The sequence below is a fragment of the Numenius arquata genome, chromosome 3 (genome assembly GCF_964106895.1).
Source record: "Numenius arquata chromosome 3, bNumArq3.hap1.1, whole genome shotgun sequence".
NCBI lineage: Eukaryota > Metazoa > Chordata > Aves > Charadriiformes > Scolopacidae > Numenius > Numenius arquata.
The window spans coordinates 11,250,726-11,270,470 of record NC_133578.1 but is presented as its reverse complement, the minus strand read 5'-3'; the positions used below and the strand labels follow the sequence as shown (position 1 = coordinate 11,270,470).

General features: G+C 41.9%; 1 protein-coding gene across 1 annotated transcript in view; it reads right to left on the bottom strand.

The window, feature by feature from the left end:
* Nucleotides 1–6,553: 6,553 nt before the first annotated feature.
* SNX4 (sorting nexin 4) overlaps nt 6,554–19,745 on the bottom strand; it is a 35,472-nt gene continuing 22,280 nt past the window's right edge. The window contains exons 8-14 of the mRNA XM_074145011.1: nt 18,415–18,476; nt 16,803–16,868; nt 12,650–12,739; nt 11,296–11,395; nt 10,349–10,494; nt 8,843–8,957; nt 6,554–8,520 (exon numbers count right to left, since the gene is read on the bottom strand). Of these exons, the coding sequence (XP_074001112.1) occupies nt 8,473–8,520; nt 8,843–8,957; nt 10,349–10,494; nt 11,296–11,395; nt 12,650–12,739; nt 16,803–16,868; nt 18,415–18,476 (627 nt within the window). The 3' untranslated portion in view covers nt 6,554–8,472. The remainder of the gene's footprint in view (nt 8,521–8,842; nt 8,958–10,348; nt 10,495–11,295; nt 11,396–12,649; nt 12,740–16,802; nt 16,869–18,414; nt 18,477–19,745) is intronic.

Below are 19,745 nucleotides of genomic sequence, written 5' to 3'. Positions count from 1 at the left end.
AGAAAAAGAAAATGTTTTAAAATTTAAAAGTAACATGAAACTGAGCAACCACTAAATTGCCTTGTAATCGCAATCATTGTATTTGTTGGAAGGAAACGGAAAAAGACCCAGCTAAGCACTATGTATTTAGCATTTTAAAGCTAAAAATAGCACTGACTACATCAGCAGGGGGAAGGAGTTTGAACAGAAAGAGAATGATCACCAGCAATTATTTCCAAATATTTCAAGTAAGCACCCTGGAATTGAAAAAAGCAACACACGTTAAAATCCCTATCCTGGCTTAGAGGAGAAACAGAAAGAGGTAAAGTAGTATTGCGGAGCCAACCATAAAGAGAAGTTAGAGGTTAGGAAAGATCAATTATCTGTAAGGAAGCAAGATGGACTTAGGCAAGATTTAACGCTGAGAAGGATTTTAGATTTTGAAGGGAGGATTCCTCATCTCCTCTAACAGTTTGGCTTCTCAGACCAAATGGGGTCTCCTGGTCCACAAATGAACCCCCTCCACCTCTGCCAGTGACTATTCCTGACATTTTGCATGGTCCAAAGGTTAATTAAGCACTTCAGTTCTGAGATGTCAGAGAATTTGGTCAAACTTCAGCAACAGCAAAGAGTTATAACTTAATTACATGAAAACTACGTAAGGATATTATTTTCATTTCATTTAGGAGGATGCTAAAACTTAATCATACCCTCTTCAACCGGAGCTGTGCGTTACCTCCATCACGAGGAGGTAATTTCTCCTGAGTCACACCCAGGGTGCAGCCCAGACACCAGCTTCTTAAATTAATGCCTTTATCCGCAGATCCATATAGACTCTTCTCAAGCTTATAGAAGTCCTGACATAAGACACCTCTGAACCGTGGATACTGATTTTCAACAAGTCTTGAATTTCAGAAGAAATTCCACAAGTGTGGGAGAAAGCTAATATTTTGCCTATTGATAAATACATATAATTAGAGAGAGTGGATTATTATAGGCCTGTAAATTTGAAAGAAACCCCTGGGAGAATAACAGTTGATACAGAGTTAAAAGAAATTAATTCCAATTGACATGTTCATGGAAAACAGATCTTGTCAAATTGATTCTCATTTTAATAGATTACCGTTCCCTTGGTAGAGCAATAGTATTAATGCAACAATCCACTGTCCCACAGCTTTCCTCACACGGGTTGGGCCAGTCCTGCTCTGAATAAGGAAGCAGAGAGCCAGCCTAGCACACCTTAAAATACATTAAAGTCTGGCCAAAAGCTTCAGGTTGTCACTGGAAATGAGAACTCTTTGGGGTCCCGCTGGGGTCTCACATTGGCTCCATGCTGGTTAGTGTCTTTACTAACAGCCCGGGCAGTAAGAGCATTACCAAGACCATGGGTGATGGAGGTGAAAAGATAAAGGAGCCGCTAGAGGAGGAGGAGGCTGTGCTGCTGAGAGTGGTGACGAGAGTCACCTGATGGAAGCAAAGGAGCAGCAGCTTGGTGCCAGACCTGGCACAGCTCCATGCAGCCCCAGTGTGGTCAGGGTGGGAGAAGACCTGCTCTGAAAGACAGCGGGAGCTCCAGATGTGGCTTGAAATGAGCAGTGACAGCCTCAGGGGCTGACGTGAATCATGGAGGAGAGCAGGGAATGTCACACAGGAACGGGAATGCTGCTGGGGCTACTGCAATGCCCACTCCAGTGTGGGAAATGGAAGCGTTCAAGGCCAGGCTGGATGGGGCTTTAAGCAACCTGGTCTAGTGGGAGGTGTTCCTGCCCATGGCAGGGGGGTTAGCACTAGATGATCTTTAAGGTCTCTGCCAACTCCAACCATTCTATAAATCTATGAAATGCAGGATGGGAGGGATATGTGGCTCTGCTGCATGGCCCAGGAGGGATGGTGCTGCTGCACAAGGAAGGAGCCCGTGGCTTTTCCCCACTGCCCCCTGAGCATCCAGCATCTGCAGGGCCATCAGAGGTGAGCAGGCAGGAGCCTACCAACGCTGCTCTTGGAAGGTAGAGCAGACAAATGAGACTGGAAATAAATTCTATGCTTTTAGCCTCTGGAACCACCATCACGAGATTTGGCCTATCACCAGAAGTTCAAAGCTGGGACCAGAGAGCACACACTTCAGGAAAAGCTCATCCGAAGCAGCGCTGGGCAAGGGCGACTTTCCCATCTCTTATAGGGAACTACAGTTTATGTATTCACAGATCGCTCCTTCTGACCATGAAACCAGCACTGCTTCCAAGTGGTTATTAAAAATAAATAAATAAAACCACTGCTAGCTCAGAAACCTGTGTTTTAAGACCAACTCACAGCAGCGCTGGTCTGGTGTGAGTGGTGCCTGAGGAACCTGCACGCAAGCTGCAAATCACAGTGTAATACACAGTATTATTAATAGCAACCTACAGCAAGATAGGAATTCATCACTACACCCTACATGGATACCTGTTCCAGTATGACCACCCCTTTGCATTTAGGCACCCATTACGCTTTGGCTAACACAATGGCCCTCGCAACTCTGAGCGGCAAGAAGGGAGTAGGTGGCGTTTGCCTCCCTCCTGCCGCAGGGTTTTATTCCGGCCCCTGCGAGCCCGAGCTTGGGACCCACAAGAGGGCGGTCGGGGCTGCGTTTTCCCTTCCACTACATCATTTTCCACCTTCGCATCCTGGGGAGGCTCGCCACAAAGTCACTCGTCATCCCTTGCGGCCACTTGCAGCTATTTCCTGTAGAGAACGTAATTGGTGTTATCATATGCCATGATACGTGCAGATACCAGAAGACGTTTACTGCAGACGAAGCAGCTATTTATTACTCGCAGTCCCAGGGATGTCTGTGGTATGTGGGGCAGCCTGGTTTAGAGCTGCACCAGCCAGCAGGCCCCCAGATCACAGGGCTGATCATGCGGGTGTTTGTAGGATCAGGGTGTCTGCAACATTTATGCCGGGCTTTTGAAGACCGCAGCTTCTTCTCCTACTTCATTTATTCAGAAAATTCAAAGAAGATTAAAGATAGGTACAAAATATTAGACAAAATTAAATCTCTCTTTCTGAGTTCAAGAGAAATGTTACACCATTATCAGTGTTGAACATTGCCTTAAGACCACGGTCATCACCACAAATTTCATTCAGACCTAGACTCTATCATTATATTATCATTAGTATTATATGCTTGTGTCTTTGACAGCTCTGGAAATTTCGCTATCTCCTGTTTCCGCCTGCCTCACTTCTTCCCTCCCCTCTCCAAAATAAGGGCCAGGCAGTTTTGCTTTCCCCTTCTCCTGCACAGAACAGCCCACAGGTACAGCAGCTTTCCATCTGTTCTCCTCTCCAGTTCCTCCACCCATCCCATCCCTGCTCTCCCTCCTGCCTGTTTGCTTTCTCTTTTCTCCTCCTTACCTCCTCACCCTCGTTTGTCTCTCCTCAAAGCCATGTCTTCCCTCAAGTGCAGGCAGCTTAACCCCCCCTTGCTTCTCCCAGCATGGTGCCGACTCCTCTTACCACCAAATACTCCGCACTTTCACCGTCTGGAGATATTTTCCTCCAAATCTACCCAAGATCCTTTCCCATGTGGCTTTGCTCTGTGGTTTAGATACCTTCTACCACCAGTCAAAGCAAAAAAAAAATTTTTTTTTTTGAAAGAAAATACAGTTTTGGGGAAGGCAACTCTATGCCCGAGTCATATGAGTCTATGCCTGGAGAAGAGAAGGCTCCGGGGAGACCTCATAGCAGCCTTCCAATATCTGAAGGGAGCCTACAGGAGAGCCGGAGAGGGGTCCTTTGTCAGGAAATGTAGTGACAGGACAAGGGGTAATGGTTTTAAATTGGAAGAGGGAAGATTTAGATTAGATATTAGGAGGAAGTTCTTTACTGTGAGGGTGGTGAAGCACTGGAACAGGTTGCCCAGGGAAGTTGTGGATGCCCCATCCCTGGAAGTGTTCAAGGTCAGGCTGGATGGGGCTTTGAGCAACCTGCTCTAGAGGAGGTCTCCCTGCCCATGGCAGGGTGGTTGGAACTCCATGATCTTTAAGGTCCCTTCCAAGTCTAAGCATTCTATGATTCACAGAGATTGGATTATCGAGTCCAACCATCAACCCTACTCTACAAAGTTCTGCCCTACACCATATCCCCCAACACCACATCTAAACGACTCTTAAACACATTCAGGGATGGTGACTCAACCACCTCCCTCATTCAAAAGCAACTAAAAGGCAGCAAAAAACCCAAACAAACAACAAAAAAGGTTTATCCTCTGCATTTGACCTTACAGAAGTCACAATTGCAAAATCCTTTCGAGAACCCTGTATCATGTGAAGAAGCATCAGAAAACGGCAGCCAGAGAGTCACAGCCCTTCGCTTATGCAGGCACTTGAGGGTCTCCAGACTGCCCCAGGCAGGAGGAGATACTCACTGCAGCCGCCCCGCAGAGGGGATATCTGTAAAAGGGATACATGTAAAACCTCCCTGTCTCAGCTGGGGGGACACTGAATCCTCTGCTATTTAAAAAAAAGAGACATTTCTCTGGCTACCACGGCCACAGAGAGCATCCTACCAGCATCCTACTGTCCCCGGTGGCCACCCACTAGAGGGAAGCAGCTCACGCAAGTTACTCTCCTGCAGTGCCAAGGTCTCCACAGGACCTGGATCGGGAGTGTGCATCCTCTGTGAGGTACCCCCTGCCCTGAGAAACCCCAGAACCTGCCAGGCAGGAGCGCTCCAACTGCAGGGCTTAAAGCAGACCTAAGGCCTGCTGAGGTGGCAGGAAAGTGACTGCCCAGAAAGGTGAATTCTCAGAAAGGTGACTGCTTTTGCTGGCGATACACACGTGTGCTGTACTCAGATTTGGCACTGAACCCTGTGCTCCCAATTTCACTAGCTCTTGTTCCACCCACTTCCGTTGTGTTATTCCCAGGGGGATTTTCACTACACAGATCGTGCTGTCCCACAGAGCTTGAGGAGCAAATACAGGACGCTGGCACCAGGGATGCACCGGAGGACACAAGGAAACATGAATTAGAGCCCTGCTGTACCATTGCAGGGCAAGTGTGGGAATTCAGAGAACTTCCTTCCCTGTAATCCTTTAGAGGACATCAGAAACTGTTTCTCCTTTCTTCAACAGAAGTGCACAAAAGAATTTTGGTAGTTGGTAGTCATAGAATGGTTTTGGTTGGAATGGACCTTATAGATCATGGAGTTCCAACCCCCCTGCCATGGGCAGGGACACCTCCCACTAGACCAGGTTGCTCAAAGCCCCATCCAGCCTGGCCTTGAACGCTTCCAGGGATGGGGCATCCACAGCTTCTCTGGGCAACCTGTTCCAGTGTCTCACCACGCTACAGGTACATCGGGTCTCTCCAAGGATGCAGTACACACAGCCCAGCCAGCCACACTAGGACCTCAGCCTCGCTCCGCTGGCTCTGCCATGTCTTTGGCCACAGCCACCACTTTCCTCTGGCTCACCTGCACGAGGAGAGTGCCTCGGTGTGGACCTCAGCTCCAAAAACTGCTCTGCACTTGCCAAGGCAGTCCCTGCACACAGCTGCTAGGTTAACTCTGCTTTGGCTGACTTGCCAGATACTGAAATAATAAAACATTTAAAAAAAAAAAAGAAAAGAAAAATAGACTTAATAAAAATACTTTCTCTTTCCATTTCAGCTGGCTCCCTTACCCTAGCTACGCTTCAGGAGCAGACAATGGTAGCAATTAAAATGTACCGAGAAGTCAAGGTCCTGCTGGTAGTGGAGAAGGTCAAGAACGGCACAAATAGCGATTATCCACCCAGCAAAGCTGCCTGGGACAGAAGTGACGGCTCCAGCAGCAACCCAGATGATCCATGTAGGTAAATTTTCATATTTGAGCATTATTTTTTTTTGAGACCGAGTTAAAATGGTCTACCTACCTGCTATTATCCTCAAGGTCTTCCACCAATTTTTGGTGTGTACTGGATAATTGAAGGAAGCTCGTTGAGGCAGAGTGGATCGAGTTACTCGAGTTAAATCTACGCTGTAACCGGAAAAAACGCAGGCTTCACAAGTATGCGTTTGTCATGTGGACTCCATTAAGCACATGGAAACAGCCATTAACTAGACGATTTCCCCTTAATAAGTTAAATAGCTAGAAGAGGGGGAGAAGCCTTCACTGCTTGCTAACATCCACAAGTACACAGTCCGCGTGCGGTACTTTTCTGCAACCAGAAGTAAAAGAAATCAGGTTATTCAGAATATCCTTACCCTGCCTTTCACCCAACGTCCATCAAACAACGCAAACCCTTTTCGAACGCATCCATCTCTTACCCAGATGAAGACATGCATGAAATTCAGATGGCGAGTTCTGCTTGGGCAAAAACAAAGCAGGGATCAAAGCTGGCTTGTGGGAACCACCCAAGTTCAGCCTTAACACTATGTTCTTCACCTAAAAGGCAAATAAGCTGGGTGTGGGCGATCTGCCTCTTAAATTTTAAGCCCATTTTTGGAGGCCATTTAAGAGCTAAGATGGACAAGAACCGATTTCAAGAAATTGAACAGCAGTTGTCAGAATTGGGAAGACACCATTTTTTAGAAAAAAACAACGTAACAAAAATATCAAAGAGCAATTTTATTTAGCTTATTTGGCACAAAACTTACAAGAACCGTTTTGTTCCCTTCTTAAATTTAGTACAACTAGCAAGGAAAAAAAAAAGGCATACTAATACATTTAATACGCTGTACAGCAAGTGAAATGTGGAAAGAGGCACCAGAAAGATCTACCAAAAATCAAAGTGCATGAAAAATACCTACTCTGAGCGCCTCACGGTATTGTATTAAGGCACCACTCCTTTAGAAGGTTTACTGAATACATCAAGTGTGCAACTTCTTGGTTTGGAATGTAAGAGTCCTTCAGCCTGTATCGGAACTGGATACCGCAGCCTCTGAACGGAACAACGCTTCTCCTCCTCAACGTTACACGGAGAGACCCCTTTCTCCTCGACATCATCTCTCAGCCAGGAGTGTCACTGTCACGTGGCTTTGAAAAAGCCAAAGGTTATCAGAGCGACCAGCATTTTACTGCAGAGCTTTAAGCTGTAGTGTACACCAGGCCTACGAATTCTTTACAATGGTTTTATAGAAAAGAAATGCTGCAGAGACAAAAGTAACACCGGACATATCAGTGACTGCGTTATTGATAATTTATCAAAGGAACTTTTAAGGACTTCCTGGAGTATCTCTTAAAAAAAAAAAAAAAAAATCAAAATCCGAGTAGTGTTATAATCCAGAATAATTAAATACACTTTTCAACAGAGTATTACAAAGCTTTCTTTAGGACTAGCAATCAAGTCTGACAAATTCCACAAGACTTCAGGAACTTTAAGTATGTAGAAAAATCCCAATATTAGACAGTGGTGTTTTTCATAATTGGAAACATTTAATGCAAGTACCTGTAACTGCAAATCATGTTTTACTGGTGTATATATATATATACACACATATATATACACACACTGAAAGAGACACATACACACACTGAAACATCATTACAAGAGCCAAACAGACACCTTGGTTCCTTGTGGATTCTGCACATCACTGCTCTTAAGTACTACAGAAGTTGCACCAGGGTTTTTTTTATTTCAGCATCTTCATTAAGAACTATTCTTTAAAAGAAGCAAACGGCTTCAGTTACAAGAAGAGGTACCACAGGCCAGATTCACATCTAGTGTAAACAGGTTCCAAACAACCAAACAGAAGTTGCATCCGCTTCTTACCAGCTTTGACTTTGGTTTTGCTGCTCAGCTGGATCACCAGTTGCCTTTACTTGCAAGAAGAAGTCTGATAAGAAAACAATGCCCATATCAAAACTTAAGTGGGAACCAGTAAATGCAGAATATTGGATCAAACCATTGTACAACACCTCTACTGTAGAGAGTTTCAACCATCTCAGGAGCTTGAGACTGCTTAACCCGAACTCTGGAAAAGCACATTTCTCTATGGACGTGCAAAGGCATTTAAATATGAACCCTGGGTGTTGCAGTATTTCATTTTTTTGTCCCGTTTTTGGTGTAGACCTCGAGAATACAACTGTGTGTCCCATTATAAAACCAAAGCACCCTTGAGCATTACAAATTCTAAACAGCAAGGGCTGAAAAGAAGGGCATCTGGAAGTGATCTACACATTACAGAGCATGGTGTTTCACAAGTCTCCGAACAGTTCAGTTCATACTTTCTGGGATAACTTTCCCTATACCTTTGGCCCAATACAGAGCTGTAGTTTTCAGTAACTCTTTTACCCCTGAATTATTTGCTATCACATATAAAACACGCCACAGAAGTGGCAGTCAGGGCTAAACATTTAATGACAAGTCCTTTTTGTCCTTTATTAACAATTACAATCAGCAGAAAGAAAAACTATTCACTCAACTCATTTATTTCATGATTTATATGTAAGTCATGTAGCAACTTAACATTGGTGTTATACATTTGTGCTTCCGTTCTCTGGCACTTGGAGGAGGAATTCATTTCCAGAAAATCACATCTTGCTGAAGCATTCCTTTGCATTCGTCCAAACTTGAATTCCCTTTAAGAAAAAAGTAAAAAAATCAATAGGTGGAAGTATACTTTGCTTGCAAACCTCATTAACAGACTTCCTTCCACAGAAGACTCTACAAAAGTCCTACAGAACTTGACACAAGAACAAGGCAGAGACCACACTGGAATTGGACCACACCACCTATTATATATCAACATTAACACGTGACAGAGTGGGACAGAATACGTGGGAGGTTTTACGCTAGTGACTTCCAACCTTCTGTGACCGCAATGTTCCTAGTTACTGGAAGTTTGCGTCTGATCCCCTGCTGATACAACATATGCACTAGCCTGGCCTTCCACAAACGTACCTTTTTGCACATGCTAATCTGCATAACAGCATAGCTTATAAGTGCCTCCTTCAAATCGTGATTCTTCTGTTCTTTGAACCGTTCAATGTCAGCCCAGGCACTTTTCACAAAGTCTCTGGAATTAAAAGCAACGTTTCTGTTAGTAAGTGTTTTCCATGTTCCATCCTGAGCTGATCTTCCTTCCTCAGAACCCTCAGCAGAGAAGCTACCTATGACAAAGCACTCTATTTTTCAGTCAGTAAACCAAATTCTGCAGTTGTTATGCATCCAACAGTGTCCTCATTTTATAACTGGCACTACTGTCCAATTCGCCATCTTCTTCTAAGGTTTTTCATCTAGAGGATCAGTTTCACAGGATGTGTTGGGTTGTTTGTTTTGGGGTATTTTTTCCCAGTAAGCATCACTGCCATAGAACCAGCATAATTCAGAATATACTTTTCTCCTCAGATTCTGTCGGGACAACTAAGTATCTTTGTGCTAACATTCAGCGCACAACATTGCACATTTCTTTGTCAATTGCCAAGTCAGAATCTTGGTCTTTCCAAAGTGAAAACTCACTTGTCACCAGGATTTGAGACACTCATGTATAAACAAACATTTACAATGCAAATTTGACTTGGACAATTAACTTCAGGAATTAATCTTGTTTGTTTGGTGACGTGTCTTAGGTCTCCTTAACTAAAATGGAGGTAGATTTCTGTAATTCATAGCTTTCGCTTCTGCTGGACTATACATACAAGGCAAGTATTCACTTGAAAATTTCTTCCAGAGCTACAAAAGCAGATCTCCAGTACTTCTGTCAAAATGATTAAGAAATTGCATTTGCTGAGCATCTTGTTGTTTTGAACTATTCATGAACTAGTCTTATCTTTCCCGCTCTAATCCTAACCTATCAGGAGATACCACGTTTGCCCCTTGTGTTATACGATGAACGTGTTCCGAGACAATCCCGTTTCTTTAGGAATGTTAGTTCCTATTTTTCATGTTTGCATTCCTGAAGAAAATTTCATTAAAGCAATGAGAAGCAGTTAGTCAAACACAGCTCACCAGAACCTCTCATCTATTTCAAACAGGAGTCAGTTGTCCCCCATATAAGAAGCTGCAGAATGTGAGCTCAGGACCCATACACATAAACCAAACTAAATACAGTATTTGAAGCAAATCAGCTTTTGAGTCTTAGGCTATTCAGCTGCAGACCTACAAGCCCACCTGCTAAACATATTACTAGCTGAACATAAAAGCATGCAAGTCAACCATTAGAGTGGGCTCAGTAACTGGGAAAGTCATCAGGTTTTACATAAGCCATACGCTCAGACCAGAAGCTAACTGCATGTACTGTACTTTATTTCACAACTTGCAGCTGACAGGAGCTTTTATAGACAGCTCATAAACACCAGGAATATATTAAAAACACTTATAAAATGCAAACACCTTCAAGAGCATCCAGTCAAGGACTTTTGCTAAGACAAGCCCTGTGTTTTCTTTGAAAAAGTCAAGCCCATTTACCTGCCTTCCAGATTTTTAGACTTAAGTTGTTCTTCTCCTTCCTGTATCTGCTCTTCTAGAACCTTTATCTTCGCTTCCCTCTGCTCAGGGCTTTCCTGCCCAAAGAGCTTGCTGGTCATCCCTTTCAGGGAGAACGTTCTCACAGTCTACAAAACAAAAACACTCTAGGTCTGGGATTCTCAAGCACAGCCACAAGTTATTATATGATTTTTACCAGCATTTGAGCTTTTTCTTATTATTCAACTGAATTTTGGCTTTAACTTCCATTTTATGAATGTCCTATTGATAAGTAGCTATAGAAGGTGTGGTGGCTCACGTTAGACTGAGCAAAGTGGGGAGGAAGCAGTTTCATCTTGAAACCCTTAAGGCTGGTCTGTGGATTGGACCATAAGCAAGTCATTCCACTGACATGGGTAACCTTTTCTTACTGAAGTAGGAAAGAACCCAAGTCTTGTGTTCTGTATGAGAAACAAAAGCCGTAAAGTAGTTGCATGTAGAGCATCAATAGACCCAACAGGAATATTAAGAATTCTAAATACTTTTTTTGAAGTTACCACTTTAAGATAATGTATTAAGTAATGTTATCTTCGATATAAGAGGGACTAGCCACGTATCAGTAAAAGCCATCTTTCAAAAGGCAGAGGAAGCCTTTCAGAATTTTGATCTTCAGGACAGTTGTTTGTGTTATTCTGCTCAGGTCGTACTTCCTGCAACCCTTTACATGCTCAGTATTCACTAAAAGAAGTTTGGTACAAACATCTTATATCACAAAGAACCAAGTTACTTTAAGCTTTAGATGCCTACAGCTCATATGATACTGCTTCTCATAAGCAGCAGCCAGCACGTTAGTACCATTTAAATGTCATTCTAAGTTACTTGGCTCAAAAAAAAAAAAATAAAAAAATTTAAAAAAGAGGCATCTTGGAGAATAAAGTGGAAAGACTCACTCCTGTTGCCAGCTCCTCACACTGCTGTTTCTTAGATGTTAGGTCCTGTGCAGCCATTTCCAAGTCATATTGCATTAGTTCGTGTTTCCTACAAACCGCCCTGAAAAGTAAGCAATGAAAGATCTGTCACATAATACTTTGTTTTGCTACGTTTCCCTCCATTTAAACTTTACAAACGGCACCATGCTTTTTTTTGACAGGCAGCACATTCAGTTATTTATCTAACTTGAATTCAACTGCCTTATCACAGAATGCATTAACTCTGCAAATGCTGTAGTGAAGCAAACTTGGATCAAAGTATAAAGAAAGTTCTTAGTGCAAGCAGCATTCTGCTCTTCTGCTCCTCTCTTTAGACTCATTCCAAGACACTCTCAGCAATACGAGCCCTACTACCTACTTAAGGACACCACTGTGAAATAGTTTTATTTAAAATCACAACTAAGACAAAAGGTACCTGGAGATGGTACCTGTCACAGCACCAATGTATCAGTCAAAATTCTTCACGTTTTATTTTTTAAACAATGAAACAAGAAACCGTGCTCCTAGATTCATATAGCACCTTTCATCTGGAAAAGAGGAGAGTTTCGTCTGGCCACCTGCAGTAAGTCCCAGTCCTGTGTGGGCTGATGATGCTACATCCGTACTCCACTGCCGGATGCACATTCGTCTCCCAGGAGAGGCTACTCTTGCTCTGGGTTCCCACACAGCCCTCATCACACTCACCAACCCGATTCTCTACAGCACCACCGAACCCCTCCCAGAGCTTCGGAGCCAGCCCATGGAGAGCACAATAGCTTTAGGCGCAAGCTTACAGCATAAAGCAATTTGCTTTTGTATCCACAGTTGTAAGGGAGGACTACCCTATAAAGGCAAGCGTAAAAAAAAAAAACACCACACCTAAATCTAAATCAGTATTTAGATGCACAATACTGTACAGCAAATTAAAGTTATATAGGGCACTTTGAAACTTCCTGGAATTTGTAATGGCTGTAGCAGTTCTGTTTGGCCTATCTCATTTGAAAGCTGAACATTTCAGCACATTTGGGACATTATTTTACCAGAAGCCAAGGAAACAGTGTAACCAGAGGAATAGACAGCATTACATTCCACAGCATACCGAATTTAACATTTCTGCTGTTTCACTATTAATCAGCTCAGTTCTAATTTTTATTGCCACCCACATGGCAATCAAATATGAGGAAGCAAAGTAAGAGGTGAGAACATGGAGATTCTGCAACGTTGACATTTCCACTTCTCAGAGGACAGAGGAGGATACCAACCTAAATTTAACATCAACAAAATGTTAGAGGAAAGGACTGCAGCTTCCACTTGAGCTACATGCTTCTGTACATACCGTAGTGCTTCTGCATAGAAGAGATATTCTTTCAGCTGATCTGCATAATGTTCTTCCTCTTCCAGTATGTCATCAATAGAAGCTGCATATCTGGTGAAAAACAGCCATGGGTAAATATAAAGTTCCTTAATTTAACCTTTAAGCACTACACATACAGTAACGAGGGAGGTCCCTTGTTTGACAGGAACACCAATCACAAAGTAAAACAGTGAAAGGCATTTCCGAAAGGGGTTTTACCTTTGTTTCTAATTAAAGTCTGAATCAGCTAATATAAACAATGCTGCAGGCCAGTTTCTTTGGTTGCTACTACAATTAATCTTTTGACAAGTACAAGATCTATCATAAGTTTCCTGCTGAAGATGAGGCAGCTTTTATTACAGGAAAGGAAAAAAAAAATAATACTCCTTTTTCCTTCTCTTTAGTAGGCTGTCAATAGGCAGCACCAAGACAAAAAATACACAGAGCAGAAGGCGGCCTGCAAGGCTTAAAGCATTAAGGCATAGGAACGTGAATATCAAACCTTCTGAAAAGCAAAGAGGCAGCATTTAAAAGGCTATTTTCATTGTTAGTTATTCAGCCTGAGTACGACAGAACTCACAGTGGTGCTCTGAACACCGTAACATTAAGTCCTTCAGCTCCTTGAAAGCGTGTTGCTTTGTCTGCACTGTAAGTCAGGCACTTCAATTCAGAGCAACAAGAAGTTTAAACCTGCCTTTTAGGGAGAAATCTGAAGTACGAGGGTTTGGACCAACTCTGCAGCTCTTGCATTTAGTAAGAGTTTTGTCATTTAGGCTGCTAACTCCTAAAAATGGCCAAAAAAGCACTTTTTTGAGTTTATATTGCTTATTGGACAGTATTTAATAGGTTCTCGCTAACCAAGATGCTGTGCTTGGACACATTTGCAGGGACAGGCCGAGAGCAAAGAGGTAACTGCACATCTTACTTGGTACAGCGACAGAAACAGCCAGCAACACAGGGGGTGTTCCGCTGGAGATGAACAGAATGAATGAGAACCCATCACAAATGCTCTCAAATGATCACAAATCTATTCTGCCAACTCAGTCAGGATTCTCAAGTATGTGGCAATCCCTTGCACAGCTGCAGGCTCTCTGAAGTGAGCATATGTCCATGCTTGTCTAGTGACCAGCACAATGTAACCCAAAGGTTAATTACAGCACCTCTTGGCTTTAAAGTTTTTGCAAAGTCTGAGTTTTTCTCTTTCTTCCTGTGCCTCTCCAGTAACTGACTCTGAAGCGTATCAAGCTGAAAGGCAACTGGTAATGTGACTTGGGAATGAACAAGAAATCCCTCCTGCAAGCTTGAAAAGAAACAACAGTATCACTTAGACCCCTGGGAATATAAGGGAGATGCTCCTTCTGAACGTTACCATCCTCCTCAGGGCTGCTCAGGAGGGCATCCAAACTAAGGCTCTTCAAAGAGGGAGCAGCTACTTGCAGAATAACTGGAAGAATGCAGAGCCCAAGGAAGAGTTGTAGACATGCCCACCTGCTCAAGTGTGAATTTCTTAAGCTTGCAAGCAAGAAGAGTTGTTTTGATACTCTGTGAAATCAAAGACGTGGGACACCCAGGAAAAGCCCTACCAAGGCTATTGGTGATAAATAAGCGTAACATACAAAGCGACAAACGACAGCAGATCAGTTTAAGTAGAAGGCATAAAAGAACATGTAGAACAAGAATTCACATTATGAATCAAAGTAAGGAAGAAATCCAAACTGTTGAAAACTATACTTGTCCTGAAAAAATCCTGCAGCCACACAGGTCATAAGTGGCTTGCCCTCTCTATTTTTAAGTTCTGAAGTGCATTAATTTTAGTATAGTGGTTTGATTTCTCAGGGCAGCAGATGGACCACATTTGAGTTTCAAGTAAGTTCTAAGTTTAGAGCACTGCTAGAGCTCATCTGCAGCAGAATAACTCTCCAAAAAACCAAACCAAAAAAAAAATAGTAAGACAAGTTGACTTCTGACTGCCAGAGCTGAAATTTAAACAATGGTTTGTCCTATGCAGGTAAGCAGACCAGGGAAAATCTTAAGGAGAAACACTGCAGTAAAAGTACCTAATATGTTCCCACTTTTCATGGGAATCATCAGCTAAAACCCCTGTTTTAGTTTAGGCTGCTTCCACCTGTAATGACAGTCTAGTTGATACAGAGATAAAAGATCACTAATTAATAGCATGAAGGACAGGAGTTAAAGGTCTGACTTTTTTTTTTCTTTCATCTTTTAAATGATAAAGTTACAGCCGTTCACTCGAGCTTTCTCAGCATACTCTCTTGTCTTCTGTCACTTCAGTAAGCCTCATCCTGTTATATAACACACCTAGAGGTGCACTTTGGGATGTATTCTCCAAATATTAAGCAGTTTTAGATCATACTAAACAATAACAACTCAGAAGTTTAAATAAACATCTAGTAGAGACTACAGCATATGGGGTAGATAGAGAATAATTAAATTACCCTTGAAGTTTAACATCTATAATAGGCAACCTTCTTGAAGAAACTTTCTGTTGCAATAAACTTCTGTCTGATGTTATGGGAACGGTAACTGGACTGGTAAGTTATACTTTTAAGAGATCATAGATATAATCCTTACTGGTAGGAGACCACATGGGTCACTGAATGAGTTCCTGAAGCTCACAGCTGCTGCTTCTTGCTTGATTGTCACCGAAAGCTTATTGTTGTACGAGGGTGCCAGAGCAGAAGAGATGACAGACCATAAGAACTACCTCAGACTTGATGCAGTGATTAAAGTTACCCAGAAACTCACTGCCATTACTCTGGATCTTTAACCCTAACTGTGTCACAGTCAGAAACAAACATCTCAGATGCGTGGAGAGGGTGTGAGCCTCCCAGCTGAGAAGTGAGACCCATTTCTTTCAGTTGGTTACACATTTCTAGGCGTTTGACATCTTCGTGTGGTGTATCTGAACTACTAAAACCTACTTGTGCCTCCTTAACTCCCCTAAATTACACCATGTTTTCATAGTCTCTTCAATTTCTGCATACTGTAGTAGGTGCTTAACACCGTATTCCACCTCTACTTCAACTATTTGTTTCTGAAAGCAGAATGCGATCTCCATTTCTTTATTCTCACCAGAGCCTCCTGTCTAAAAAATATTACAGCTTTTTTGGGGTGCTAGCTACTGTGTTAGCCAAAACACAGAAGTGTGAATAGATTATTCAGAGGGGTTCAAATTCTTAAAGATCTGATAAAACCAGAATTATTCTGAAAAAGCTGAGGGCAGAGCATGGCATGGCTCTTCAAACCCTTCCACTCGAGAATGCATAACACCAATTCCAACCCGGCAGTAGTACACATGCAAATCTGCACTATAAACCAAAACTGACAACTTCCACACAAATTACACTTTATCAGTAAAAATACTGTATGAAGAAGTGTTGAACAGCATCCACCTCTTGCTGGAATTGTCACTTATCTGTACTGTGCGATTACAGGAGAATCGGAGCAATGAGAAACTATACTGTTTCACTTACTATATAAGACGACCTGAAAAGCAGAAAGCGTGAGCCCAGAACACCACTTTTGTGAGCACTCTGAAGTGCTAGACTCTTATTTTGAAGACTGTGTTTTGTATACTCTGCCAACAACTCTGAAGATGCAAAGAGGGAGGATTCTCTACTTTATTACATCCAGTCAGTGTATGTTTCAAGAATCCATTAGAGTTTTGGTGCTGATTAATTAAATTTCTTAACTTTCTGTAATTAAGTACAAATCTGTGTACCATCTACTGCATGGTACGAAATGCTGTATCAAAACCAAATGGATCTCATCAGGTCTGCAGTACATTAAAGTTGTACTCCACCAGTTTCTGGCATAGTAGCTTAAAAGAAAAACTGGAAGAATTCCAAGCACTTCTACAATTTCAAAATAATAATAAAAAAAGAAACCCCTCTGGTTTCTCCTGAGACCTTTTGAGCTACTTAATACAGTACATGGATGCTAAAATTGTGCCTGCATCCAAGTCACAGAAACACTGTACACCTAAAAACAATGCACCCCCAACTTTTTCGGTACTCTACTCCTATGCACTTTGGGGTTGAGGGAAAAGAGAGGAAAGAGGGAGAGTTCTACATCTGGCTTACATCAAACTATCAGATATTCAGTCAGTACTTACACATCCATGTGGTGGCCAGCACTCTGCAACCCATCCCCCATCTCCTTTTCTATTGCACTCCACTCACTGTAGGAAAAACAAACGAGAAACAACATTACACATGAAGGGTAAGGGAAGTTAATAAGCTGCATCCTGTATATAGTTTCTTTCCAGGTGACACCTGAATAGAAACTGCCTCAAAGTTAGACTTGGCCAAACTGTTTTCTTCCTCTAAGCAGCAACACTGACAATGTGGCAAGGCTACTTACGGCACTCTGTTAAACAAACAATCGTCCCTGCCACCTAAACTCATCCTCACAAATACACTTAGTTTAGGATCGGTCTTGAACAGAAAGAGTCTAGTTTAAATAGCCAAGGCTCAATTAAAAAAAAAGCGAAGATACTAGAACTTAAAAGAAGCGGGGGAAAAAAAAAAAAAGGGAATTTTCTAAAACAGAATTTGGTCTAACATGCTCATCAAGAAGAAACCAAGTTTTAAAGACTCACAACACATCAGATAGAACCCTCTCATTCCAAAAGCCAGAAGGTGGGATATGACATTTGCAAGCAGTAATTTGCAAGCAGGCATTTGCAAGCGGTAAAGCTCCTGGAACCATTTGCTGTGTGTTGTTTTCTGTTTTCATAATAGACTGCTGTTTAGTTCTCTTCATTAAAAAAAAAAAATGTTAACTCACAACCGCCTCATTAATGCAACTATCTATTCACATTAGGGAATTCATTTAGATAAAGAAGGAAACAGAGCTACAAGATAGCAGAGACTTGTTCTGACATCCAAGTATGTACACTGCTATTTTAATTGTATTCTCAGCTTTGTGAAACCTTATGAGATTTCTTAGTTGCAAAAACTACATCCACAACTTTTTTTTACAAGAAAAAAGGAGGGGGTCCCCTTATATTTCACATAATTTATGTCTAATGCATCTATTCTGTCCTTCACTTTTTCATAAACATTCCACTCCGCTGATGTTGACATTTGTTTGTCTTTGTGTTATTACAGAACTACACCTAATTTCACTTTAAAACCCCCAATGAGAAAGACATCTGCAATCCATTAACCCAGAGAATTAAATTTAGCACTTGAACAGTGTGTAGAAGCAGGAGGTTTCCCTTAACCAGAAGTTTAGATTCTTTAATTCTCCAGTGAGATGGAAAACTTGAGCATGCAATTCACTCATATAAATCAAAAAGCGATTGGCAAATTCACTTAGAGGTACTAAAATTGGATAGATACAGTTGTTGATTTTTAACCCTTAAAAGGGCCGAGAAGCTTTTCAGAGACAACTTCATGAAAACAGGTAGTAAGTTGCTTTCTGAAGAAACAGAATGCCTATGCAACAACAAAAGCCCCAAAGGTCTGGAACACAAAACAAAAAGCTAAAGTCCTCCACTTGAGACTAAACTCAGCAGATCCAGAGACCGCTATATCCAACAAAGAAATCTCTTTAGAACTGCAATGTGAAGTTTTTCAAGGCAGACATTTAAATATTTTGGATATACTTTTCAAAAGCACAAGAACATAACCATCAAATTCCCTACACACTCTCTCTCTATATATATACACACACACATCTCTCTTTCTACATACATACTTTAAAAATGGATGAACTCTTACCTGAATACTCTTCCATAGTTGCCATGGACTTTATAGACACCATATAGCCGGTCTGCCACCCTCTAAAACATTATTTAGAGTCAATTTTTGGTCATAAACTTTAAGTGCAATTGCTCTGTGAACACCCACATACAAACTTCAAGATAAAGGCTTGATGTTTTTATACAGGTAAATGAGATTAGGCCTAAATCTAATCTAAGCCACTATTGAAGGAAAAATCAACAGCATTAAGTCTTTGAAGACTGAAGTCACAGTCAAAGCTGTATTGAAAAAGAAACATTCCAAGTATTTCTTTGGAAGCACCCATGCATAGGATATTCCTATGGAGACCACAAATAGCTGAGTACCTCTAGTTTTTGATAACCAGATGTAAGGCATAGCCTCCTTTCCCCAAATAATTCCAAGTTTATATACACACTTGCTTATTTAACATAAAGATGGCAAGACAGAAGTCCACCCTGTCACCAAGACCACAGGGAAAACTACAGTAAAATTAAAAGAAGTGACTTGATTTTTCCATCCAGCTCAGTGAAACAAAGGGAAGGAAATGAGCTATCCCTTGCAGAACTTACTGCTCAAGCTAGATATGTCATCTCAGCTGCTTGGAGAGTCAGTACCTGCTGCAGCCAGCACTACAATGCTGGCAACAACCTCAGAGAAGACCACATGTACACTCCGAAGTGTGACTTGTAATCCAGATAATGCCCTTGTTACTGTGACATACCAATGACTGAGACTGAGGTTCGGTAAGAGTTACCGTTACTGGTCTGTCAAAGCAGTAAAAAGGAAACGCAAGCAAATTGCCCAAGAGATCTCATGCGCGTACAGCCCTGAGAAACAGGCACTGTCAGGAGAACACCAGTGATTAATCCTCCAAGAACCTCAGCTCAACAAGGCAATCAATTACTGTCCTCTCTGCAGCACAGTTCCCATCAAAAACTAAATCCCTGTTGAACATACTAAAAAGCAGTATCATACTCCTCATTACTGAAATTGTAATTTCCTATTTCCTTTTTGTGACTTTTTAGGAAAAAAAAAAATCTCTTCCATTCTCAATCCATAGAGTATCTTGATGCATGACATAATTAGAAAGAACATTATTCATTACAGATGGAAGAACAAGCCAAAAAAAAAAAGAAAGTGTGCTGGGAGGCATACACGATTCATACTACAAGCTCTGGAAAACAAAGTATTATATGTCTGACCAGAAAACGGTGTTTTGGGGCCCTTCCCAGCCCAGACATCCAGCAAAAGCAACTTGTCTGCTGAGCAGAGAGAAGCAGACATCTCGATCCTCTTTAAAACACCTCCCTCTGATATGTGACCATCAG